Below are 24,014 nucleotides of genomic sequence, written 5' to 3' on the forward strand. Positions count from 1 at the left end.
GAGCAATTCCCTTGCTAAGTGGATCACAATGTCCTGCAGACCAGTTACCTCAGTGAAATAAATCTTCCTGAAGCACTTTTGAATTTATTTCCTCAGCATATTAGGTCATATTGTTTATTGTTATGGCCAATATTTGAACAGTAAAAATAATAATAAAAGAGATTGTGAACTTTAATGTCACTAATGCTGATTATTCATTGATTCATTTGAATTTAAATATGTAAAATACTTTCACAACAAAAAATAAATATGTATGCGATTCATTTAGATTAATTAATCACAGAGTATGTAATTAATTAGATACAAAATTTTAATCGATTGACAGCCCTAATTATAATATTATAAACGCTGCTGTCCGTAACTTTTTTTTGTGTTCAAGATTTTCAAAAATTATATGAGAATGTACAACATGAATCCATTTTCCTAACTGTGTTTTTGTCTTACCCTGAATCATTATGGTACACTTATAATAAGTGTTTATATTGGGACTATTTCAGACCAGACTTGTAGGAAGCGCTGCGGAGGAGCACAGTCCCTGCGTGACTCGCCATAGACATAAACAGAGAGAAGTAGCTCCGGTTGCAATGTTCTTTCGCAAGACGCATGCAGTTCTATTTATTAACCGCTAGAGCGCAAAAAGTTACGGACTGCAACTTTAAATAATATCCTTATTGTAACAAGGAGGAGGATGCTGGGGGCATGTCCCCTCCATTAGAAAATGTTGTACATTTTAAGGTTAAATGCATAAATCTGGTGTACTTTGAGAGCTCAAAAGAGGTTAAACCCATGTGTGCAAATTGATCAAAGAAAAAGCATTAAAACACACCACAAATAGACAGCCTATATATGCTAATTAATTCAATCACTGTCTTTTGTAGTTTTATAAAGGCACAAAGCCATATCACGGTTTTGATTTTAGTTCGTTGGCAAAATATAATGGTAGAGTCCTTTATCTTAGGCTATACGTTTTGAAATTGTATTAATTTTGAAGTCTAAATGCAGTCGCCAGAAGTAAAAAGCTAAGAGAGGCTATAAACGGACTACACCACGGTCCCACGAATTCAACGTCATTATCACCAAGCTTTCTACAAAACTTTTTTCAGTTTTTATCTCAAAACATTTGAGTTAGAATAGTTAATAAGAGCACAATTATAAGCATAACAAGGTTGTAAAAGTCGACTGAGATTACTACTGTAGTAAATAAATATTTGTTTAGTTCTCACCAAAGCTTTTTCCATTTTGCTGTAATCATTGAACTGTTACGCTGCCTCAGAAGTCAGTTTCGTAAGGTGCCTTTATGCACAAACGCTGCCTGCAGAGTCAGACGCTTCTCACTGAAATATACAGATATTTACTTGCATGTAGGCGTAGAACGCACATGCTAGTTGATAGTCACCTTTAGTTTACATGTGTTGAAGTGCAGCTTTTTGGCTGAGACACAGCCGACGAGAGGCGACAACACAGTCGGCTTCCGTTGCCGCTAGTTCTTTGACATCGGCTTGGTGTGTCCCAGGATTTGGAGTGTTATCTCACTTTTCAGACACTTTGCTGCTAATTTTCAGACACAGTTCTGCTAATGTCTGTCTGTCTTTTGCATTGAGCTCTCTCTCCTCCCCTATCATGAGTGTATACGCCCCTTCTTGCTGATTGGCTACATGTGCGTTTAGGTGCTCGGTCCAACCACTTATCAACAGCATTTTTTAAAAATCGCTTACTGCACCTTTAAGCAGCAAAAATACTTACCCAATGACCAAATCTGCTCCTAAATCTAAGTCAGCATCAATCGTCAATGAGAAAGTGAAAGCAGGAATGTCATCTGCTAAAAAGGGGATACAATTTTGTTGCATGAAGAGGCATAAATAACTGCATGTACATAAAAGAAAAGTGAAAGCACCAACAAGGGGAAGCCCCTCAGTTATTGAGCCAAAACAACACTTACCTAACAAACCTGCTCCTCGCTCAAAGTCATTATAACACTAAATATTGAAGAAATAGCAGTAGAGTCCATTTATGAAAATCCCCTTGGCTTTAGACTGCATGAGGTCATTGGATGCCTCAGAATCCAATGAAGGCATCAGTTAATTCAGTGAACATGATTCATAGCCTATAGGGGATACAATATGAATCATTATAGCCAACCGTATCACATGTTCTGCAAAACGTTCAGTAGCCTCAATATGCTTTTAGAGTGTGTGTGTGATAATACGTACTAGACCTCACTAAAACTTTCAACACAAAACATTCAAACTGCTTCTGGCCGCAGCTCTCAACAACTTTAGCTATGGAACAGAATAAATGCTCCTGTGGGTAGAAAGCAAACAAGGATTCAAAAATACTTTTTGCATTTGAAAAACTTTGCAGATTTATTAATTAAGCACATTGACTGTACAAAAGTAGATACATAACTGTCAAACGTGTGTAAAAGAAATATAAGCAAAGATTCTAAAACTCACATGGTAATCGTCTTGGTCCAAAACAAAAACAAAATACAAAAAAAAGTTGCACATTTACAGATGTTTAAGAAGTGTTACACATTCCTGAATCATTCAAATATTTACAGAGCAAAAAGTGACCTAAAAATATCTATAGAGTATATAGAGATATATACATATAAAGTCTACTGTATTATCATTAACTGTGCTTTGACTTGACAATCATGGTCCATTGTCTTGCTAGATAACAGAGTAATACTACACAGTTCATTAATAGAGAGATACACAGTATAAATAAACAAATAGCAGTTTCTTTCTCAAGTAATGCAGTTAATATCAAATTATTAAAAATGTTAAAGTTAGTTCACCCAAAAAATGAAAATTCTGACATTAATTACTCAATTAATTACTCGGAAAAGAAATTAAGATATTTTTTATGAAATCAATGAGGTTTCTGAACCACCCATATGCAGCAATGTCAGCAAATTTCAAGACCCTGAAAGGTAGTAAAGACCTCGTTAAAATAGTCCATGTGACTACAGTCGTTCAACCTTAATTTTATGAAGTGACGAGAATACTTCTTGAACTTTATTCAACAATTTCTTGTGTCATTCTCCTACGCTGTTGACGTAGTAAATACAGTGAAGTGCTTCCGAGTTCTACGGCAGAACGGCGGCTCACCATTGCCTAGCTCCTACGTCAGCATTACACGTATGCGTGGTGGTGGTGGTCACGTGAACAGTGTCAGCCAATGGTAAGCAGCCATTCTGGCGTAGAACTCGGAAGCGCTGCACTGTATTTACTACATCAACAGGGTAGGAGAATGACCCAGGCAACAAGAAATTGTTGAATAAAGTGTGCATTCTCGTCGGTTCATAACATTAAGGTTGAACGACTGTAGTCACATGGACTATTTTAACGATGTCTTTACTAGTTTTCTGGACCTTGAAAGTTGCAATGATGTTGTTGCCTATGGGTGGTTCAGAGAGCTCTCTGATTTCATCAAAAATATCTTATATTTTTTCCAAAGTGTTCGGAAGATGAACCAAGGTCTTACGGTTTTGGAATGGCGTGTCATTTTCAGAATTTTGTTTTTCATTTAATTTTGGGTGAACTAACCCTTTAATCAGACCACCTCTTAATAGACATCTATCTTACTTGCTATCTCCAAAGCATTTATTTATATAATCCTTTGATTTCCCTTTGGAACAAAGCCAGTTGTGTTTTATTTGGAAGAAGCATCTGAGATCTATGGAAGGGCAACGTGACTGTTCACATCTCAAATGACAGTTCAGTGATGGAAGCATGCTATTAGGAATGACACCTGCTATATCTAATTATAGAATAATCATTTATACTATCAACTATCGCAATAAAATATTGCTGATGTTGGCCCAGATGTTAGCGGTATGGTAAAAGAGCTGTAATTTTCAATTATGGCTACATTACAGTGATGATAAGAAGTTCAACACGCTTTTTTTTTTTTTTTTTTAAATAAACTCTTTATGTGGAAATTGAACAGAAGTTTATCTTCTTTCACTGACTATATCTTTTACTGACATATTTTATATTTATAAAAGTGCTACATTTTAAAGCTACTGCTGATCTGCATTGTTGACTTCATGCAAGGATCACTAAAGGCATAAAGTATATCTTACTAAATAAATGTACTATTGTTGTGCATAATGGTAATTTTTAAAAGAAAAGTTCACACAGAGTAAATTCTCTGAAGTTTGCTGTCGATGACGAGACACACAGGAACATCATATCAATTCAGACTTGGAACACAGTGCACAAGTCATATGGACTATTTTTACGGTACTCCTTTTTTGCTCCACAGATGATAGACAATCATATGTTTTGGAACAAAACGAGAGTTGATACAGTGCTCTTAAATTTTGGGGTGAACTGTCCCTTTAATACATATAGTTACATATATGCGGATCATACACTGAGTCCGAACATAAGAAAGAAAAAAAAGACTTTCTCTGTAATCTCTTAATCTGTAATAAAAGAGGAGTTGTCCTACATTAATAAATTACACTATTTACTTTAGTACCTGTTTTGTATATGTCCATTATATATGTGTGTAAAGCAGAACAAACTAATTATGCCTGAATTAGCAGGGGTAGAAAAAGAATGTTTGGATTTGTCAAAGACAGTAATAAATGTACAACTACAAAGTCAAAAGGGTATTTTCTGAAATATACACTTTAAATACCATTTAATACTACAGCCATTATTTTACCATATCACGAAATGTACTGTTTGGAGTCTAAATTCAAAAGAAATGTATTTGCAAAGTCTTCCCGTTGGAATTTTAACATGCAATTTATATGAATTATGGTAGTGTTAGTAACTATATGTAAATGTAATAATTCTAATTCTTCAGCAATACATTCAGATTTTAATGTAGGCCTATTTTTATTTTGTATGCATGCTATTCTTTGTTTTACCCTTTGTCTAACATTATTGGTGGTTGCTATGGTGTTGTACGCATTCTTAGCGTAGAATAACACACCACACACAGGAATTTCATTAAACTCTTACATAACACGACCTGAATTCTGGGCACCATCCCAAAACAGTTTAACATTTGCAAAACTAAATTCCCTGACACATGTGTGTGTCATAAATCTACCCTCCACAATATATACTCTCAGAAAAAGCTTTTACAAACATGTAAGCTGTCAGATAATTATAGCTACTGTAGTGAACTTAATGTAACAAAAGTCATGAACTAAGGCGCTCTGGATCTAAGTAAATACCCAGATTCTGTGCTTACATAAAACGGAAATTTCCCACAAATAGAGGTTGATTTTCAGTCAAGTGTAAATTCATTTGGTCCAGGCAGTAGTGCTACTGTATTCAAAGCATTCTCTGGTGCAAAACCCACCCATCTAACACAAGAATTGTCAGATTGGTGAACACATGGTTAGCTGGCTTCCCTCACATCTTTTTGGAGCGCCGGCCAAGGTGATGATAGTAACTCATGGTGACGAAGAGGAAGAAGGCTTCACTAACAAGAAGAACGATTTCACCGTTGCACAGTGTGCCCATCTCCAAGAGGGTGATAGATGTCACTGGAAAAAAAAAATGTGTATAGAGACTAATTTGCAAAGTCAGACAAAGAAGTAGTCTTATATAGACATCTAGCATAAGACAAAAGGGTGCCATGCAGCATACTTCACAAACCTATTTAACTCGTAAACATATGTATTGAGACAATGATACACTGCACTCTTATGGAAATACATGCTTTAGCATTGGTAAAATAATGCCATAAAGGGTAGGATGGAATGGACTTCAAATCAATCAATCAATTGGAATGTACCAGAAGATGAATGTACCATATATGTCACAAACATTGGAATCAGTTATTTTGTAATTTGGCCTTAAAAAGAAAATATATTGATACTACCCCTGAATAACTTTTTTCCTGGCAACAAACAAAATTGTTAGCCAGTCATTTACTGGGAAGGCATGAAATGAATGAAAGCCAGACTTAATTACAGCTTCAGGTCAAAAAATAAGTATGACCTTCAGCCCATTGGCTTTTATTATGTGTCTTAAATACAGTAAGTGTAATCACTTTCCTCAACTTACATTTAGCACAAAGTGAAGAGTTTATTAGTTAATTTGAAACCTATATGCTTGGATTGTTAAGAAAGCTGGTTGCCATAAGAGGGCAGTACACCCTTGAGAACTAAGAGTATTCCAGACCTTCTCTGCTAACCAGGACTCAACAATAAGAATGGCCTAATGGTCCAGGGCCAATGTAAGAGTGTTTCAACTTTCAAGCCAGTTTTTTTTATCAACTTCTGATAGGCTGGAAAGCATCTCGAGAATGGGTTACAATTATAAACCAATCTGTAATGATTTGCATTCTTTTTTTCTGCAAGTGTTTAATCAATTTACAGCTATTATGCATCCATATATGCATTTTTATGTGCCAGAAAAAATATTTTGTCATAATAATTTTTTTTTTATTTATTTGTATTAATATTATATTTACTAGCAAGGACTTTCATTATAGCATTAATAATATTAAATTATTCAGCAATAATGTGGCTGCATAATAGCTGTAAATTGATTAAACACTTGCAAAAAAACCTATGCAATATATTAAATAAAATATACCATGTAAATAAAAAAAATAAAAAAATGTATTGTTGAGCCCCGCTAACCAGTGTGAAGTGGCCTAAATCAATTTTCCTCCAGCCTAAATGTCCCTTAATTATGGGTAGAATAAAGATTAAATGTCAGTTTCCATTCTCACGTCCCTTAGTACTGTCTGCCCACTGTTCTCAGAAAACAAACCCTTTCTCACCTAGAAATTGTACCCCGAAGTAACACGCTTCCGTAAGTAGCGTCCACTGAATGATGACCTTTTCTGCTGTGTACAAGCCATTCCACAGGATTAATGAGATACCTGTTGGGAAGAGGAAACACATCATCCTAAGTCAGGTAGAAACAATAAAGGGGGCTCATCTATTAAATATAATGTGGAATCTCCCCCAAAAAAACCAAGCACTCGGAATTAAAAAGATGGAAATCTGGCCCAAGATCAGAGGACCAATGTTGCCGTGGGTTCTGATTCTGTTCAGGGAAAAGCGCAGAGAGTCCTTCTGATCTCCTCCCACACTGCGGATATGGATAACAAGGAGGGTAGCTGTTTCTTCAACTCTGCCAAGTGCCATCTGCCAGCACTATCTTTCCAGCCTTGCTTGAGTAATTCCCACCAGTGAACTGGCCATTGATCTGACAGAAGAGCACTCACACCTTGCAGCGCAACAGGGGTATGAATTGTTTGTGAGCTAAACCAGGTGTCACACTGTATAAAGACCACTGGAGCTCAGTGAGGGGTCTAAACTGCAAAATACAGCCCTTCTGATATTTGCGTACTAATATCATGTGTACATACAGCAAAGCCTCCAGAGCTCTGCTGCAGCACCCAACTCCAGAGCATTCGGAGATAGATAATGTATCTAATCACATTAGCATAATATTCTATATCACCCACTGGTTAGGGCTGAAATCTAAACAAATTGGGGAGGGAAACTCCTTTATGCTGAATTAGGGGCTGCGTTATGCTATTATGGAGAAAAGACAAATAGGCTGCTGTTCATAATGAAATAAGGGCATAGGGAGGGAAGGGATTTTATTTCCACGAAACAGTCTCTTTCACACACCCATAAGCCACCCCTGCAATCTTTTATAATACAGGACCTCCTACGGCTGACTGTAAGCTCAAGCACGGGGTGTGCCTGGCATGTGCTGTTGTTGTGAAGCGTCCTGGGACCAGCAGGGGGTCATTACTAGTCCTAGTACAGCAGCACTACCCAGCACTCTGAAAGCCCTGCCCTATATGTGGCTAAATGGAATTGTATGGACTCATCCATTTTTTAAAACCGAGGCGTAAAATATTCATACCTCTTGAAATCATACAAATCTGGCAGTGAAAAGCTCATCTAGTCATGAATATTTCCTGTGAGTGGGAGACAGACTTGCACAAATGTGTTTACATTATGCATTTGCTATGCATAAATTGAGAGTGTAAAAAGCTTAAGTATGAAGAAGTGCACATATACGCTACATTTCCAATAATATGTGGAGAAATGCGCATTTAAATATCCCTTTCCAAAACGGTGTTTATATCCAATACATATACATAATTTTTTTTTCATGATATCCACAATGTTTTTTCGGTCCTTGTGGAAATGATAGTATTTGTCAAATACGTCAAAGATTTTTTAACAATGAATTTCTCCTCATTATAGACTTATAGTCAGTATGAAATAGACAAATTCACTATATGGAAAGGGTGCCCGCATTCTTGTTGCCATGTAAAATATGTCTAAGTCAGAACAGGCCACTTTGTAGTTATAGTCTTTAACCCTTATCCCATTAAACCTTAACATACATGCGGATTTATATAACTTGCAAGTTGTATTGCATAAATATAATGAAAATGTCCCTGACACTTGCTTAAGATGCAGTGAGTTTAAAGGCACACTATATCATTGCATATGAGAGTGTGAAGAAGTCAAGAATTTTTGGAAAGGCAGGAAGGAAATGATAGAGAAGATCCTTGATGTTAACTTTCCACTGTCACCTTTACTTTTTTTTATTTCATTTATATCCTAAGGAGATCACGTTAAAAAAGATAGAGTATATATTTATAAATATATGTATTCTTCAAATAAAACGACTTTAAATTGCCATGACAATGGAAAAGATAACTTATATTTTAAGGTATAAATATACAGTTTTTGATGGAGTTTGGGGACCTTTCAGATTGTTCTTAAAAATTGGTGGAGTTGGAAAAGTGTTAATAGAAGACTAAGAAGATATTTTGTTCTTGAATATAAATGTAAAATACTGAGAAGCATTATTCATGTGTGTATTGTTAAAATGTAAAAAAGACCTTTAAAAAAAAACCTGAACATACATAGAAGGGCTCCGCCAAAGAGTCTGATGGAGATCCTGGTGGTGGTGAGCTCAAATATTATCTCGTAGAACTGGTTGGGGAAAGCCAGGGCCTACAACACAGAGAAGGGTCACATAATGATTGTAATGTTATGGGACCTCTAGGGAGAGGCATTAAAGCGGCAAAAAATCCTTCAAGATCACAGCAAAATGAGAAATGTCAATTATAAATAAAAATGTTTTAAGCATTTCAAAAGTTTGGGGCCGGTGCAATGTTTAAAATTAGTTTGTAACATTATAAATGTATTAACTGTCACTTCTAATCAATTTCAATGCATCCTTGCTGAATAAAAGTATTAATTTCTTTTTTTAATTTCTTTTTTTACTTTTTTACGGTTGTGCAAATAATTAAACAAAACACAATGAGCATTATTTCATTTTGGAGCATGAACTATATTGAGGTGACTGCTCACCATTAAGGATGTCGATGTGAACAGCACTGCAGAGATAAGGAGCCAAATCCTGCAATGAGAGAATGAAGGACATTGCATGTCAAACCAACTTGCCTCTTATAAGACACAACTGAGCCACAATCAAAACATTCAAGGATTTATAAAAAACCCTGCAATGAACGTTGGAGCAATTCAATTAGTAGGGTGTCACAGTCTTACCGGAGACCAATGGGCTCACGTACAGCAAACTTCATCTCATTACCCAACATCTGACTGATCTGCAAAATGAGAAAATATCATCAGCTTGTAACATTTAGTCAATTATCTAACTTCTTTTTTATAAATGTAATAATTAGTCTGTCAATCTTTCTATAAGCAGAGCAAGGTGGCGCACTGAAATGTAAGCCCATGGAAGGAAAATGTCAAATTTAGGAAAACAGGCCCGACTCAGATTTGCTGATAGCACAAGACTGAATGGTCCATGTAGAGGAACGCGGTTTGATTTTGTGAAAATGGAAACTTTGGTGTAGCATCTGGAGGGACTGATAGGAAAGTTTGAGTTTTGTTTTGATTTAATAGGTGTATTTTGACAGCAGGCTAGGTGGTTTCACAATGATGGCTTTGTGTGCGTAATCCAGGCTGTGGGCCACAGGGGAGCACAGCTCCTTCAGACAGAATCAAACAAATACAGATAAGGATGTGAAAAGGCGGTACAATATTATGCTTTGTTTGGGTAGCCTAACTCATCTTTCTATAAGTGACAGGGGATTTTGCAGAAAAATGCTTTGTTTAAAAGACTTCTATATAAAGCTCTAGAGGAACCAACTCAAAATGATTCTCACCAAAGCTGCATTTATTTGATAAGTACAGTAAAAACAGCAATATTATGAAATATTATTATGATTTAAAACAAGTTTTCTATTTTAATTAATTTTTAAAAATGTAAATGTACTCTGTGATGCCAACACTGAATTTTCAGCATCAATATTCCAGTCTTCAGTGTCACATGATCCTTCAAAAATCATTTTAATATTCTGATTTGGTGCTCAAGAAACATTCTTATTTTTATCAATGTTGAAAATAGTTGTGCTGCTTAATATGCTTGTGGAAAACGTGGTACTTTTTTTTTAGGATTCTTTGAATAAAAAGTTTATAAGAACAGCATTTAAAATATGAATGAATGAATGAATGAATAAGGCATTTGTATAGCACTGTCATATGTAATACTGTACACACTTTTGCCGCTTTACAATCATATCAGGGGTAACATCATAAAATGTTACTTTACTGTCACTTTTGATCAGTTTAATGCATCCTTACTTAATAAAAGTACACTAATATAATATTAAAAATATCTTCCTGGCCCCAACAGTAGTGTACATTTTGTGGGCAAAAGGAAACAGGTGGTTAAGATAAGAAGAGCAATGGACCTTTCGCTAAGCCTTGTCTTAAAAACATTAACTGGCATTAAAAACATTAATCCTTCCCCTAAACTGTTGCCATCTGCCATATTTTTTTTAACAAACTTGTGCTCATCTAGCATTAGTTCTGTGTATCTGGATAGTTAGCAGCATATGCCAGATTATGAAACCCGAAAGCATACTGAAAACCTTTTTGGTAAATAGTGAATATTTCATTGTATATTTAAATTCATAGTTAACTAGATGTTATCAACAGCAATGAAAGCTTGTCAGATCCAGGAATACTAACCATGGATGTGGGCTTAGCGAAGGGTCAAATGTGCAGTAATTAGCAGGAACATTTTACAGTAGCAATGTCCATTTACCTATCTTTGAAACACATAAACATGCATTTCCCTTACTTTGATGTGCTCTATAAGAAATTAACACAATGATGTTACCTCGCTCTTTTCCATTTCCATCTCAAAATTATGTACGTGGCTTTCAGGCCTAAAAAGTACAACGCACCCTAATGGCCATTAAACATGCGGGCTCTCTCTTTCTTCTCACACCCTAAAAGAGAGGGATCTATCCATCTCCCTCTCTGCCATGCTCCACTAAAAGCCTCCGCAGCGTGGGTAATTTAGTGTTGATGAAAACCCGATCTGTTTCAGATGGGAAACTGAACTCTTGGCTAAATGTCATTTTACAGGGGGAAGCAAGAAAGTAAAGGAAGGTGAGTGGGAGTGATGGAAAGTGACTGCTGTGGCCTACAGAACGCGGTCCTGATCAGTGCAAACATGTGGACTGCATATTATTGTACTTTCTTTTTATTCCTAATGCATGTTTCTTGTTGAGGTAGGCCCCTTTAAGGAAAAAAAGAAACGTATCTGTGGGCCCTAGAACATGGTGTGCATTTGTATGGCGGCGTGTGTCACAGCGACAGTAATAGTAATGGCTTAGAGTAAAACTAATGTCACAGACGTTTTTGTTTTGTAAAGGTTCCATTTTATAGGTTTTGCTTATTCTAATTTATTTAGACCATGAACATTTACTGCAATTTATTCAAATTATATTGCCAGAACTGTATACTATGAACAAATGCTGGTCATTGCAATATGGCAGGTCATTGATTACTCTCGGGAGAAAAGTGCTCGCAGAGATATAGTGTTCAGAAAGCATGTAACACCGAGAAACAAGAGCATGTCATGTTCTATGGAGACCACCACTCAATCGACACCTCGCTCTTGTCGCTTCTATGGGGATTAACACATCTTGACAACTGCTGGGAAAAGGGAGTACTCTGTTTTCTCATAAGACCTGTAATGGCAGATGATACAACAGTAGGGGTGTAACGGGCCGTATTGATCCAGATCTGGCCATGCGGTTTGGCACGCATCTTGTGGATTAAAAGGTTAGCCATTATAGATTAGTGGATGACTATTATTCTGTTGCGCAGAACAGAGGAACAACTGATGACGGCACGGCTTGATGTTTGAATGACCAATCAGTGGAAAGGGGCGTTTCATTCCCACCCACAGATCGAATATTCAAGCTGTTTATGCATTTTCTACCCCTGAATGTAAAAACTAAAAATCTATTTGTATTCATGTTTTTTGAGTTACATTTTCTTGAAACCTTCACCCCTTCCACACAACATTAAACACAAAGCCAAATCTCACAAAACCATTGGCTCTTCAAACAACAGGCTCAAAACCATTTCACCTGTACTCAAAATCAAACAAAGCTTTAAGATCATGCACATACACAAGTCAATTTCTAAAAACTACAGGTTATTTATTAGATACTACATTTTAAAAATGGGAGACACAGCATCCAGAGCTTGAGTTACAGAAAAAAAAGTAACCTATATTAGCCAAGCAAAGGGAAAAACCCTCTGGTGTGCCGGATACAGTCTTGTCTTCACACCCTGCTCTTCCTCCTCATCCACCATCACTTACACATGCTCTTCCTCCTCTCCTTCTCAGATTGTTTCCATCCATTTTTGGGATTCAACATTTAGTGCGCCTGTGCACACTGAACTGGCTCATATTTTGTACAGTTGGTTTGATCACATAATTAGACACCAGTGTGAATAATTTTGCGCCGTTGTGTGTAAACGATGACAACTGTGTTGCAGTTGTGTTTAACTTTTGCCACTTGTGTTTACCCTTTTGTGCATCATAGTGCAAAATGTGTTTTAGTGAGTGAGAAGGTTTAGTTTAGCAAAAAAAGAGAATTGCAAATGGTGTCTAACTGCCTGAACTTTTATTACTACAAATTGGTTTAGGCCATTGAGAATTTGGTTCAGGGAACAGAGTTTAGTGTTTAAGCAATGGCGATAAACTGTATAAATCAAAAAACGAGTGATCGGAAAACACCCTGAATGCCTCTCACTGATGATCCGATCCATGACTCAAAAACTGTAATATGATCTGACCCATGAGTGCTGTGATCCATTACACTCCTTCTATGCAGTATGTTCATCTGACCACAGGATCAAAGCAACTGCTTGTTTGAGTGACAAACTAATGGAGAAATTAAACAGAGTACTTCGAATACATCACGTCTCCCATTAGGTTCTATGATAAACAGAGAGATCAACATCATTGGTGTGCAAGTCTTCAAATAGTAATGGAAGAGCGAAATCATTTTGTACCACAAATGAATTTTTTAAGTTGCTCAAACTAATTTTGCACCCAAAAGATCTACTTTTGGTGAAACTGCTGATTTATTATAGCATCTCTTGAAAGCTCATATGGAGCTGGATTCATGCATACATCTCCAGCCATTATGGTGCTAGCTGAGCCATCCCTGTTGAAAGAGAGGGTGATGGGCGGCTGCCCCTAAATGGATGTTCTCTTAGATCTTTCTCTGTGACCCTACCCAAGGCTTGATGCACATTGCAGGGGTGGAAAGGGCAGCTGTGTCTGAGTGCTGCCCATGTTTCATGTGGACTACCTCAAAGCCCCATGAGTTTTAATAGTGCTGAGCATGAGACGGGTAGTCCTGCCATTAAGCTCTAATTGTGGGTTATTCATAGTATGTGCGTGACTAGTCAACTGGTCAACTAGTCAATTAAACGATACTGCTGCTGCTAGACAACTTGGAAATGCGAGTTGTTTACTTTTCTTTTTTTGCACATTTAATGTTTTGCTTTATATTTTTTTCAACAGCTACGTTTAAATTACCGTCATGTTAATGTTACATTTTAAAATTAATTGTTAGTATTTCTGAAGGGGGAAAAAATCCTTTTATTTTACCTCAGATTTTGCATGTGTTGGTTATCTCTGTGGTGCTCGCAGTAGTTTCAGAGAAATGTCCACTCAGAAGATGAGCAAGGTGAGGAAGTATTTTGAAAGCCTACACAAAACTTTTCTGTTTTCTTCTGTCATATCAAACTAGTATATAAGCATTAAGCTTTCTTATAGGCTTGTTATACTACCAGTTATGAACGACAATAATACGGTGTGAAATTTTATATCGGATTGAAGGAGAAACATTATGAATTAAACTTATTTGACACCTGAACAGTTGTTATGTCAACATCCTAAGAAAGAGAATATGCTTAAAAGTCTACTAGTCGGTTGCAAAATTTCACTTTAAACGTTAATAAAATGAATCGTTGCACACATCCCTAATTCATAGAGGTGTGCAACATGACTGCACGCTGGCTTCAGGATGAGTGTGTGGGCCAATTAGTGTCCTAGAGCTGAGCTGCCATTCCACACTGTGCCACAACTCATCTAGTCAGCCATCATGATCTTCCCCATAGCAGGTGTGTTCCTAATGCACAATAAATTTGTGGTTTGTGTGTGATGTATTCCTACCTCCCGTAAAGCAAGAGAGCTCTGTATGCTCACCAAGGCGGCATTTATTTTATAAAAAATACAAAAAATAAAAATAAAAACAGTAATATTGTGAAATATTATTAAAATGTAAAATAACTGTTTTCTATTTGAATATCAGGATTATTTGATTAATAGAAAGTTCAAAAGAACAACATTTATTTTAAATATAATCTTTTGTAACATTATATATTGAAGACTGGAGTATTGATGCTGAAAATTCAGCTTTGCATCACAGAAATAAATTACATTTTAAAATATATTCATGTTATTTTAAATTTTAATAATATTTCACAATATTACTGTTTTTTGTATTTTTAACAAAATAAATGCAGCCTTGGTGAGTATAAGAGACTTCTTCTAAAAACATATTACTTTCAACAGAAATGTATGAATGATAAACAGCCTCTTTTCTATTCGATGATCAGAAAAACACAGTCAGCTATAATCCAACAAAAAAATATATATATATTTTTATCATATGCAATTTATATATTATTTAAGTAATAATAAACAAATATTTGACTTATTAGAAAATTATATGAATTAGTAATATTATTAATAATAAATATATATATATACTTTTTGATTGTGGTTGCTGTTGAATGAAGGAATATATGATATGATATATATATATCCATACATCCATACATACAGTATATATATACACACACACACACACACACACACACACACACACACACACACACACACATATATATACACACACACACACACCCAAGTTGCACATAATTTGAAAACCCATAAAAGGCATTAAACTTAGACAACATTAAAAAACAACAACAACAAAAATCGGTTACACTTTATTTCGATAGTCCACTTTAAACATTCTACTAACTATAAGTAACTTTGCAACTACATGTCAACTAACTGTCATTAGAGTATTAGTTGATTGTCAGTAGACTGGTAGGTTATGGTTAGGTGTTAGGGTTCGGGTTAGTAGAATATGTTGAATTGTAGTTGCCAAGTTACTTATAGTCAGTAGTATGTCTGTTGGGGGACCAACAAAATAAAGTTTTAGTAAATATTAATCAGACAGTCTACAAATACTCTAATGACAGTTAGTTGACATGTAGTTGCAAAGTTACTTATAGTTAGTAGAATGTCTAAAGTGGACTATCAAAATAAAGTGTTACCAAAAAATTTGGGAAACTACCCAGAGATCACATATATAAATATAAAGAAAAATAGTCATTTAAAAAAAAAGCAGCTTTCTTGTATGAATAGCCACTATTGAGGTCAATTATGAAAAAGACTGATGAGGGCAGGTGGGACGTTACCTTTGACCTGTGCACCTCTCCGTCATCATCCTCCCCGCCGACACCCAGAACCTTGCGGGACTTGAGGCGACTCACAAGATCAGTCTGACTGTGCTTCTTCATAAGGGGTGGCGGTGTGGAGGCCATGGCAGCAGAGGAAAGCAGGCACTTCAATGAGCTGTCAGAGGGACTAAGAAAACGATAACACATCAGCAGGAGCACTTTCTCAGAATTGTTTGTGCCTAGCATTCCAGTTATAGTGGGGGAAAAAAAAATCACAACCAGTTATATGCAGGGTTTGTGAAATTTAACAATAGCATGTCATTCTGTTTCTCACAACTGTGACTACAAATAATCATAGCTATCAGTAAGGTTTTACACAGGCTAAACGAAACAAGACAGCAGTAGAAAATTATATAAACATTTCATTGTGAACAATTGAGTCTCCCACACAGCTATACACACAAATATTCAGAGGAAACTGTGTCAGCTGAATAGGGATATACCTAAAACATTTTTAAAGATTGTAAAGAAAGCGACATCAAGGTTATAACCAGACCCTTTTAGAATGTACAGTATGTGTGTAGAACTCCACAGATTTCCCTTCCAATGCCCTTTATTCACAAAAATCAACATATAATATTCCCTGTCTCTTGCATACTTGTTATATTTACTACCATTCAAAAGTTTAGGGTTGGTAAGAGTTTTGTTTTGTTTTTGAAAAAAATAAATTGAAATATTTTCCTGTGCTCATCAATTTGATCAAAAATAAACTGCAACATTATGAAATATTATTATAATATAAAATTATTATCTGTTTTAATATATTTAAAATATATAATTAATTCATGTGATGGCAAAGCTGAATTTTTAGCAGCCAGTACTCCAGTCCTCAGTGTCACATTATCATTCAAAAATCATTATGATATGCTGATTTGGTGCTCAAGAAACATTTATTATTATTATTAATGTTAAAAACAGTTGTGCTGCTTAATATTTTTGTTAATAGTGTCATACATTTTTAGGATTCTTTGATGAATAGAAAATTCAAAAGAACAGCATTTATTTGCAATAGAAAAAAAAAAAAAAAAAAAACAAACAAAAAAATATATATATATATATATATCTATATCTATATCTTTACTGTGTCAATTTAATGCAGCCTGAATGAATCAAACTCAAGTTAACACAATTTCATCACATAAAAATGTTAATAGTCAAGCAATGGCCATAAATATTGGGTTATTTTTAGAAGCAAACTCAAAAGGAGCCAATGACCTTGTGACATGACTTGTTTACTGGCATGAATGTTTACTGTCAATGAGCTTTGAACAGCTTTAAAGAATTACATTTTTAGGTGGGACGAACAACACATAATGTCTCATCAGTAACAGGGAATGTTATTATATATATGTTATTATTCTTCTGTGAGGATAATTTCGACTCAAAATGACCTGACATGCCTCAGGGCACGGAATACACTTTCAAAGAGGTTCAAAGACAGCAACTTTCTTCTACACAGAAGGGAACAGGACATGCTTCTTTGATACCTTGTGTAGAGTCAGACTGCTTATTGAACAACCCAATCTAATTGATTAGCTTGGTGTTAATGAATAGAGCTTGATTCATGACAGCAGCTGCCTCATGTTGATCCTAGCTTTTTAGCCCTCAATATAATGAGGACAGAAAGCACAAACTAAGGCTGAGTGCTCAGCTTATTGTGAGACACTAGACGCAGCTTACTTCTAAAAGATTAACTGATGTTGCCGAAGGAGCACAGCCCCAAAGAGTCTGTGGGGTTAGACTGATGTTCTATTCCATTACTCAACTCATTCCCATTAGACAACTGAGTAAGGCAGCTAATAAAAAAATAGAGAAAAAACTGCAGGCACTTGCCAAAATGGACCACAAATTTACTTTATTGAGGCATTTAAACAACAGCTGTTACTACTAAATGGCTTTTTTTTTCATAAATAAAAAAGCTAAATGCTGAAATCTAAACATTGTATTAATGCTGTTTCACTGCTATTAACAGTCTCTAAAGAGATATAAACCCTTTAAAATCCAATGACATCCTGAAAGTTAAACAGGCTTTTGGCTTTAACTCTATGAGAACAGTTATACTTTCACTTAAACAGCTCTAGTCTGTTATGGTCTTTCACATAGAATTACAACTCTGCAATAGGACAGTAAGCTAATACTAAACAATAGAACATAGAGACAAAAAGTCATCAAGTAACACTCATAAGCCTGAAATATCCAATCATGTTCAATGCACATAAATGCAACCATATTAAATATTCATGTCCCAGTGCAAGCTGGAAAGAATATGGATGTTACTGAATCAGTATTTTCAGTGTAGGCCTATATAGTAATAGCAAAGTTGCATTACGATGCGATAATAGTATGTATAGTAAAAGTTAGTTCAGTGTTGATTCAGTTCTGTTGTAAAGATCATCAAATATTAAATTAGTTCATTTCATCTATAAAGCAGTTCTGCAGAAAAACAGTGATGCTGTCGCCCAGTTCAGTTCTTATCCAATAGTGTCAGTGCAGTCAAATCAATAATCTTGTTGAATATTACTTGGCATGTTTGGTTCGATTAAAACGAACCCTGGTGTGATTGCTCTGTAAGTGAGGCTTATTTGAGTGACAATGCTGCCATCTGAACCCTGTTGCACATCAAACAAGCGGACGAAACCTCTGAAAAGATGGGTCTCGGTCTGCTTCCATACCAACTCTGGTGCAGTACGAATGAAATATGAGTGCAACACAGACCAAAGACCTGTAAGCCAACCCAAAACGGAACATTATCAGGGGAGAAAAGAGATATATTATAGAGATGTCACAAAATGTGACCCTAAAAAGGACAGAATGCTCAAGCATACCTCTTTTTTTCTTGTCATTGACGCAATGTTACCCGTCACAGTTCGGTACAGGCATCAGAACTGTGTCAACTCACCGCAAATCTTCGTTTGTGTGTGTGACAGAGGGATTCCTGATGCTGTTTTTACTCCCTTACACATTTTATAAGCTCTTCACGAGTTCTCAGCTGGTCAATATACCAACATATGTAGCTACGCACATACAACAAGCGCATTTAGCCCAGCAAACAGTATTGTTTTGGATATTTGGTTCTGTCACAGAATTTACGTATTAAAAGCCAACCAATCAGGTTGTGAACCTATCCCTATGCCTTTAGGTTCAGTATCTTTAGGTTTGGTGTTAAAATACCAATGTGACCGCTGAGCGGACCATGACAAAAAAAATGTGGGGTCCAGACCAAAAGAAATAAGCAAAATGAACTACAAGTGTTAACACACCCTTAGTGTCCCCAAATATGCAAGCCAGAGACGACAGTGGCAAGGAACCCAAACTTCATCAGGTGACAGAATGGAGGGAAAAAAAACCTTGGGAGAAACCAGGCTCAGTCAGGGGGCCAGTTCTCCTCTGATTATGATTATGATTCAGGCTGCATAACAATTCAGAATTCAGATTGTGGATTGGTAGCATTCAAATATTCCATCCAGTTCCTTTAGCTTGAAGATCAGATTCATTACGTCAGTATGGAGAGACGAAGCTAAATCAATCCACCAAAATATTGTCACAAATTAATTCTGAGCTAGACACTATGCAGATTAATATCTGTTTTTCTAGCTTTCATCATGCATCTTATTACACAAAAAATGATGTGACAATGATCGACAAACAATATTTATTTGATATATCATCCCAGTACCCTATACTGAATCAATCAGTATACAGCTGCGCAGGAAAACCAGAAATTACACCTCTCACCACCTGCTCATTTCACAGCTGTTATTATTTTGACATTTGGACCGAGGGAAACTCAAAAACCCTCCAGGATATACAATACAGCATGATTATGAATGCAAAACATAAACTGTCTGCTCCATCCGTTTTTATTCACAGTCTCCCATCCATGACAGCTCATCCAATTGTTCTTCAATCTCATATCATTATCTTTATAGCAAACATTAAGTTGCTTCAGTTGCCTAGTAACACAAGTGGTATGAACTTTGTGCCTTTCATATGATTATACATATATTCAGGGATCATGCCTCCCTAATCATTAATCCGCTATTTGAGGCTGGCTGTTATTAATGATGTGCCCTCTATTGAAATGTTGAGCATCTCATTTCCTCTATGTCATTGTCTTTACGTTCAAAGAGGGTTTTATCAAGCGCACAGAGGGCAAACATTTTAATTCTCCATTAGCCGTGTGCTTACAACATGTTGCTTAATCACAGCAGTTCGCCAACCCATTTAAACTCTGTAAACTGACAACTGTAAAAATGCACTACCATTTTAAATCAATCAGATTGCCAATTCATCAATTTTGGGCCCACAAATCATTTGGGAAAGGAGTTGGATTTGTAAGATAATTGCCTATAACAGATCTGAAGGGAGCAATAAACACAAAAATGTACCCACAACAAACTATTTAATTATCTATTTTGCTGACCGTCAGCCTGGAGGATGAAGCTGGCTGACCTGGTAATTTGGTGCAAGAACAACAGCCTCTCCCTAGAGATGAGGGTGAACATCTTTAAATTTCTCACATTAACTGAGAACAAAAGTCACACACCAAAACCACAGCAAGCACAACCACTTGCTTTTCAGAAGTATATTTCCCATGCATTTTCTCTATAAACATATTGCATAAAACCATCATTCACGAATTTTTGTTTGAAATAAATTATATATTTAGCAAGTACGCAATTGCTCAAAAGTGAAGTAAAGACATTTATAATGTTACAAAAGATTCATATTTTAAATAAATGCTATAAATGCTAAAAAATATATCATGGTTTCCTTATTGTTTAAAAAAAATCTGATTTCAGCATTGACAAAAATATGAAATGTTTCTTGAGCATCATGATTTCTGAAGGATCATGTGACACTGAAGGCTGGAGTAATGACTGCAATGCCATCACAAGAAATAAAAAAATACATACAAATATTTAACAGTTGTTATAAAAAAACATTTTTTTTTTTTAATTCACAATGTTACTGTTTTACTGTATTTTCTATACAAATAAATGCGTTGATGTGCATAAGAGATTAAAAAAAAAAAAAAAATTGTACCTGCCTTACCTTCGGAAATATATGACGTCACTTATAGGCGACACATGGACACGGTCCATGTCCTGGTTACACAAGTACACAAGTCAACAAAATATATAACACTGTTCTAGTGGTTTTTGGATATTTTAATCCCAAAATCTTACATATCGTGCCTATTAGTCTTATTATGTCACATGGAAAATCATACCAGACTGTTCAAACATGACTCGATAAATGGCGATTGAACATTCTTTGCAAAACACCATCAAACGGCAACCCGTATAAATGCATTGATCCCAGAAGTTTTGTGTTTGGCAGGCGTTTGTTGCACTTGCAACAGTGTGAACTAGCCTTTGCACTGCAGGAAATTTATAAGACAAGATACTGCATGACATCACTGAATAACTCGCCATCTCAGCCCTCATCCTCCACTTTCCCCCATGACCAATACAATGTGCGGCTTCTTAACTTACTACCATTACCAAGAAGCATTCACCCGCTTTCATTACTAGCCTCTGTGGAATACTTGAGACTCCATCTGCACTATAACCTGCCTAGTACACATACATCGCTCGCTACTGCACTCAGCAACATTGTACTCTATATTACTGCATCAGCAAAGGTAAACTTAGCTACATACTCAAGATCAAATATAAATTCATGTCCTTTCTATATATATTTTAGTATTTAAATTAATTTAATTTTGACTTTCTGGAATTATCAGAGATGAAATCATTATGCAATCAAAATTATTCAGTCTAGTGCTCCTTAAGGGTAAATATGAAATGATAATCAACATAAAATTCACATAACACAAAACCTTCTGCAGAATAATTCAAATTCAGTCATCATTTACAGAAACAATTCTATCATTCCAAACATGTGTGACTTGAGGCTAGCACAACTTCTAAAATCTAAACAATAGGGATCATACACTTGCCTATTTTGTAAATGCTCACAGAGAAAAACTATACATCATACACTAAACCACTGAGGATCACACACTGACTTTCAGGTTGTTCTGAAGAAACATGAAGAAACCGGTTTCACAGACAAGGCTTAAGCCTAGTCCTAGACTAAAATGCATGTTTGAGCTGTTTTAACTGAAAGCAACTTGCACTGGCATATCTTAAAGGGGTCATGAATTGAGAAATCAACTTTCTCTTGAGCTTTTGATATATAAAAGGTCATGGTAATATAAGAACATCCTGTAAGTTTTAGAGCTGAAAACTTCCTTGTTAGTCAAAGAAAAGCTTTTATAGACACCATGTTAGACAACCACGTTGTAACGAGTGGCTATTTCAGTCAAAGTTGCTCTTCTATCAGCTTGAATCAGTCGGCCCATTCTCCTCTGACCTCTAGCATCAACAAGGCATTTTCGCACACAGGACTGCCGCATACTGGATGTTTTTCCCTTTTCTCACCATTCTTTGTAAACCCTAGAAATGGTTGTGCGTGAAAATCCCAGTAACTGAGCAGATTGTGAAATACTCAGACCGGTCCGTCTGGCACCAACAACCATGCCACGCTCAAAATTGCTTAAATCACCTTTCTTTCCCATTCTGACATTCAGGTTGGAATAACATATCGGTCTGCAATAACGCAGGCTGCACTTTCAGGACCGCATTTCTAGGACCCTATTTTTTTGTGACAGCGCCACCTACCAAATCGGAGAACCGCAATCCCAGGAACACATTTCCAGGACCCTAGTTTTGGAGATCCGAAACAAGTGCCACCAAGGCAGTATTTTAACCTTTTTTTTTCTTTTAGGTTTTTAAAGGTTTATTACACTCAAATACTGCTTTCTTTATTGCAATTAAATCTGGTTTCTAGGAATGTTGAGTAATTACTGGGTCCAAGTTGCATAATTTAATTACTCATCAAGTAAAATAAACAAGGAATGGTTTAGCCTTTTCAGTCGATCACATTTTCAAGTACAGAGGGAATACACAAGGATGACTCTGGGGGTAGATTTAAGATTGTGTTTATTTTATAAAATAATATATTGCAACAGTTGAATTTGAACACACACACAAACAAATTTGTTCATGACGTGAACCACATGGGAAGAACTTCATGGACAACGTCTTCACTGACTCCTAAGAGAGAGAAAGATAGAAAAGTTAAAGAAATAAGGAACATTGAGTTGAACTTGTTCAACTTTCTAATTTTTAACTTCAAATTTTAATTTTTCAAATCTTAGTCACCACAGAGCACACACATTATATACAATACAAAATTGTATCAATCTTCATACCAAATAATGTTCATATTACTGTTATTGCATACTGTAAGATTTGGGTGAACAGGTTCTTGAAACATTCATGTCAATAAAGCGCATCTGAACCGGGAAAAAAAAAAAATAGAGAAAGATGCAAGAAATCTGAATAGAAATGTTATTGTTGTTATTTCTACAATAATATGACTTTTCCTGTCCTTTAAATATTTAAAGCACACATTGTGATGTATGCAGCAGCTCTACCTACCAACTGGATGCTCTCCCCTCTTTTCAACAAGTTCATTTTATATAAATAAATAGACATAAATTAGGGCTAAGTCTAGGACTTGACTAATTAATTCATCTTTTGTCATACTTCTGCCTGCCCTGAGCTGTGTCCTTAAAAGCACTTCATATAGAGTAGAGTACACAATACATGACACAATCTAACACATGGTATTTTAACAGTCAATTATTATGATGGCCTCTGTTATGCCTGACTATAAAAACGTCATATGTCTCAATCAACATTATGAAACCATGCCAAAATGAAAAGACGTACTCACAACATGTCATGTATTGTGTGGTAACGTTAAACAGGCTGACTGTGAGCACATGACAATATTACGATTATTTTAACTTAAAATGAAGAAAAAAACAACGAGTAACTAACAAGCTTTCACAACGAACGTAATACAGTTGTCTTAAGACACAATTAAGCTGTCACTAAGTCAACACAAGCTTGCATGCAAGTTTAGTTAAACGAATGTGCTAACAATTCATTTACAGCACTATCTAATATACGTATGATAGCAATGCATTCAAGACTATTTAGCAAATCACGATCACTTCGGCTACGTTAAATTT

The 24,014-nt window shown here is 35.8% G+C and overlaps 1 protein-coding gene across 2 annotated transcripts in view; it reads right to left on the minus strand.

The window, feature by feature from the left end:
• Positions 1–2,868: 2,868 nt before the first annotated feature.
• The window catches only part of tp53i11a (tumor protein p53 inducible protein 11a), a 45,186-nt gene continuing 24,040 nt past the window's right edge, over positions 2,869–24,014 (minus strand). For both annotated transcript variants that reach the window (XM_079810591.1, XM_079810590.1), the window contains 6 exons: positions 15,863–16,031; positions 9,533–9,591; positions 9,335–9,383; positions 8,884–8,974; positions 6,763–6,864; positions 2,869–5,515 (listed from right to left, as the gene is read on the minus strand). In XM_079810591.1, the coding sequence (XP_079666717.1) occupies positions 5,382–5,515; positions 6,763–6,864; positions 8,884–8,974; positions 9,335–9,383; positions 9,533–9,591; positions 15,863–15,988 (561 nt within the window). In that variant the 5' untranslated portion in view covers positions 15,989–16,031 and the 3' untranslated portion in view covers positions 2,869–5,381. The remainder of the gene's footprint in view (positions 5,516–6,762; positions 6,865–8,883; positions 8,975–9,334; positions 9,384–9,532; positions 9,592–15,862; positions 16,032–24,014) is intronic.

Source organism: Gobio gobio (assembly GCF_949357685.1).
Source record: "Gobio gobio genome assembly, chromosome: 2".
NCBI classification, from domain to species: Eukaryota; Metazoa; Chordata; class Actinopteri; order Cypriniformes; family Gobionidae; genus Gobio; species Gobio gobio.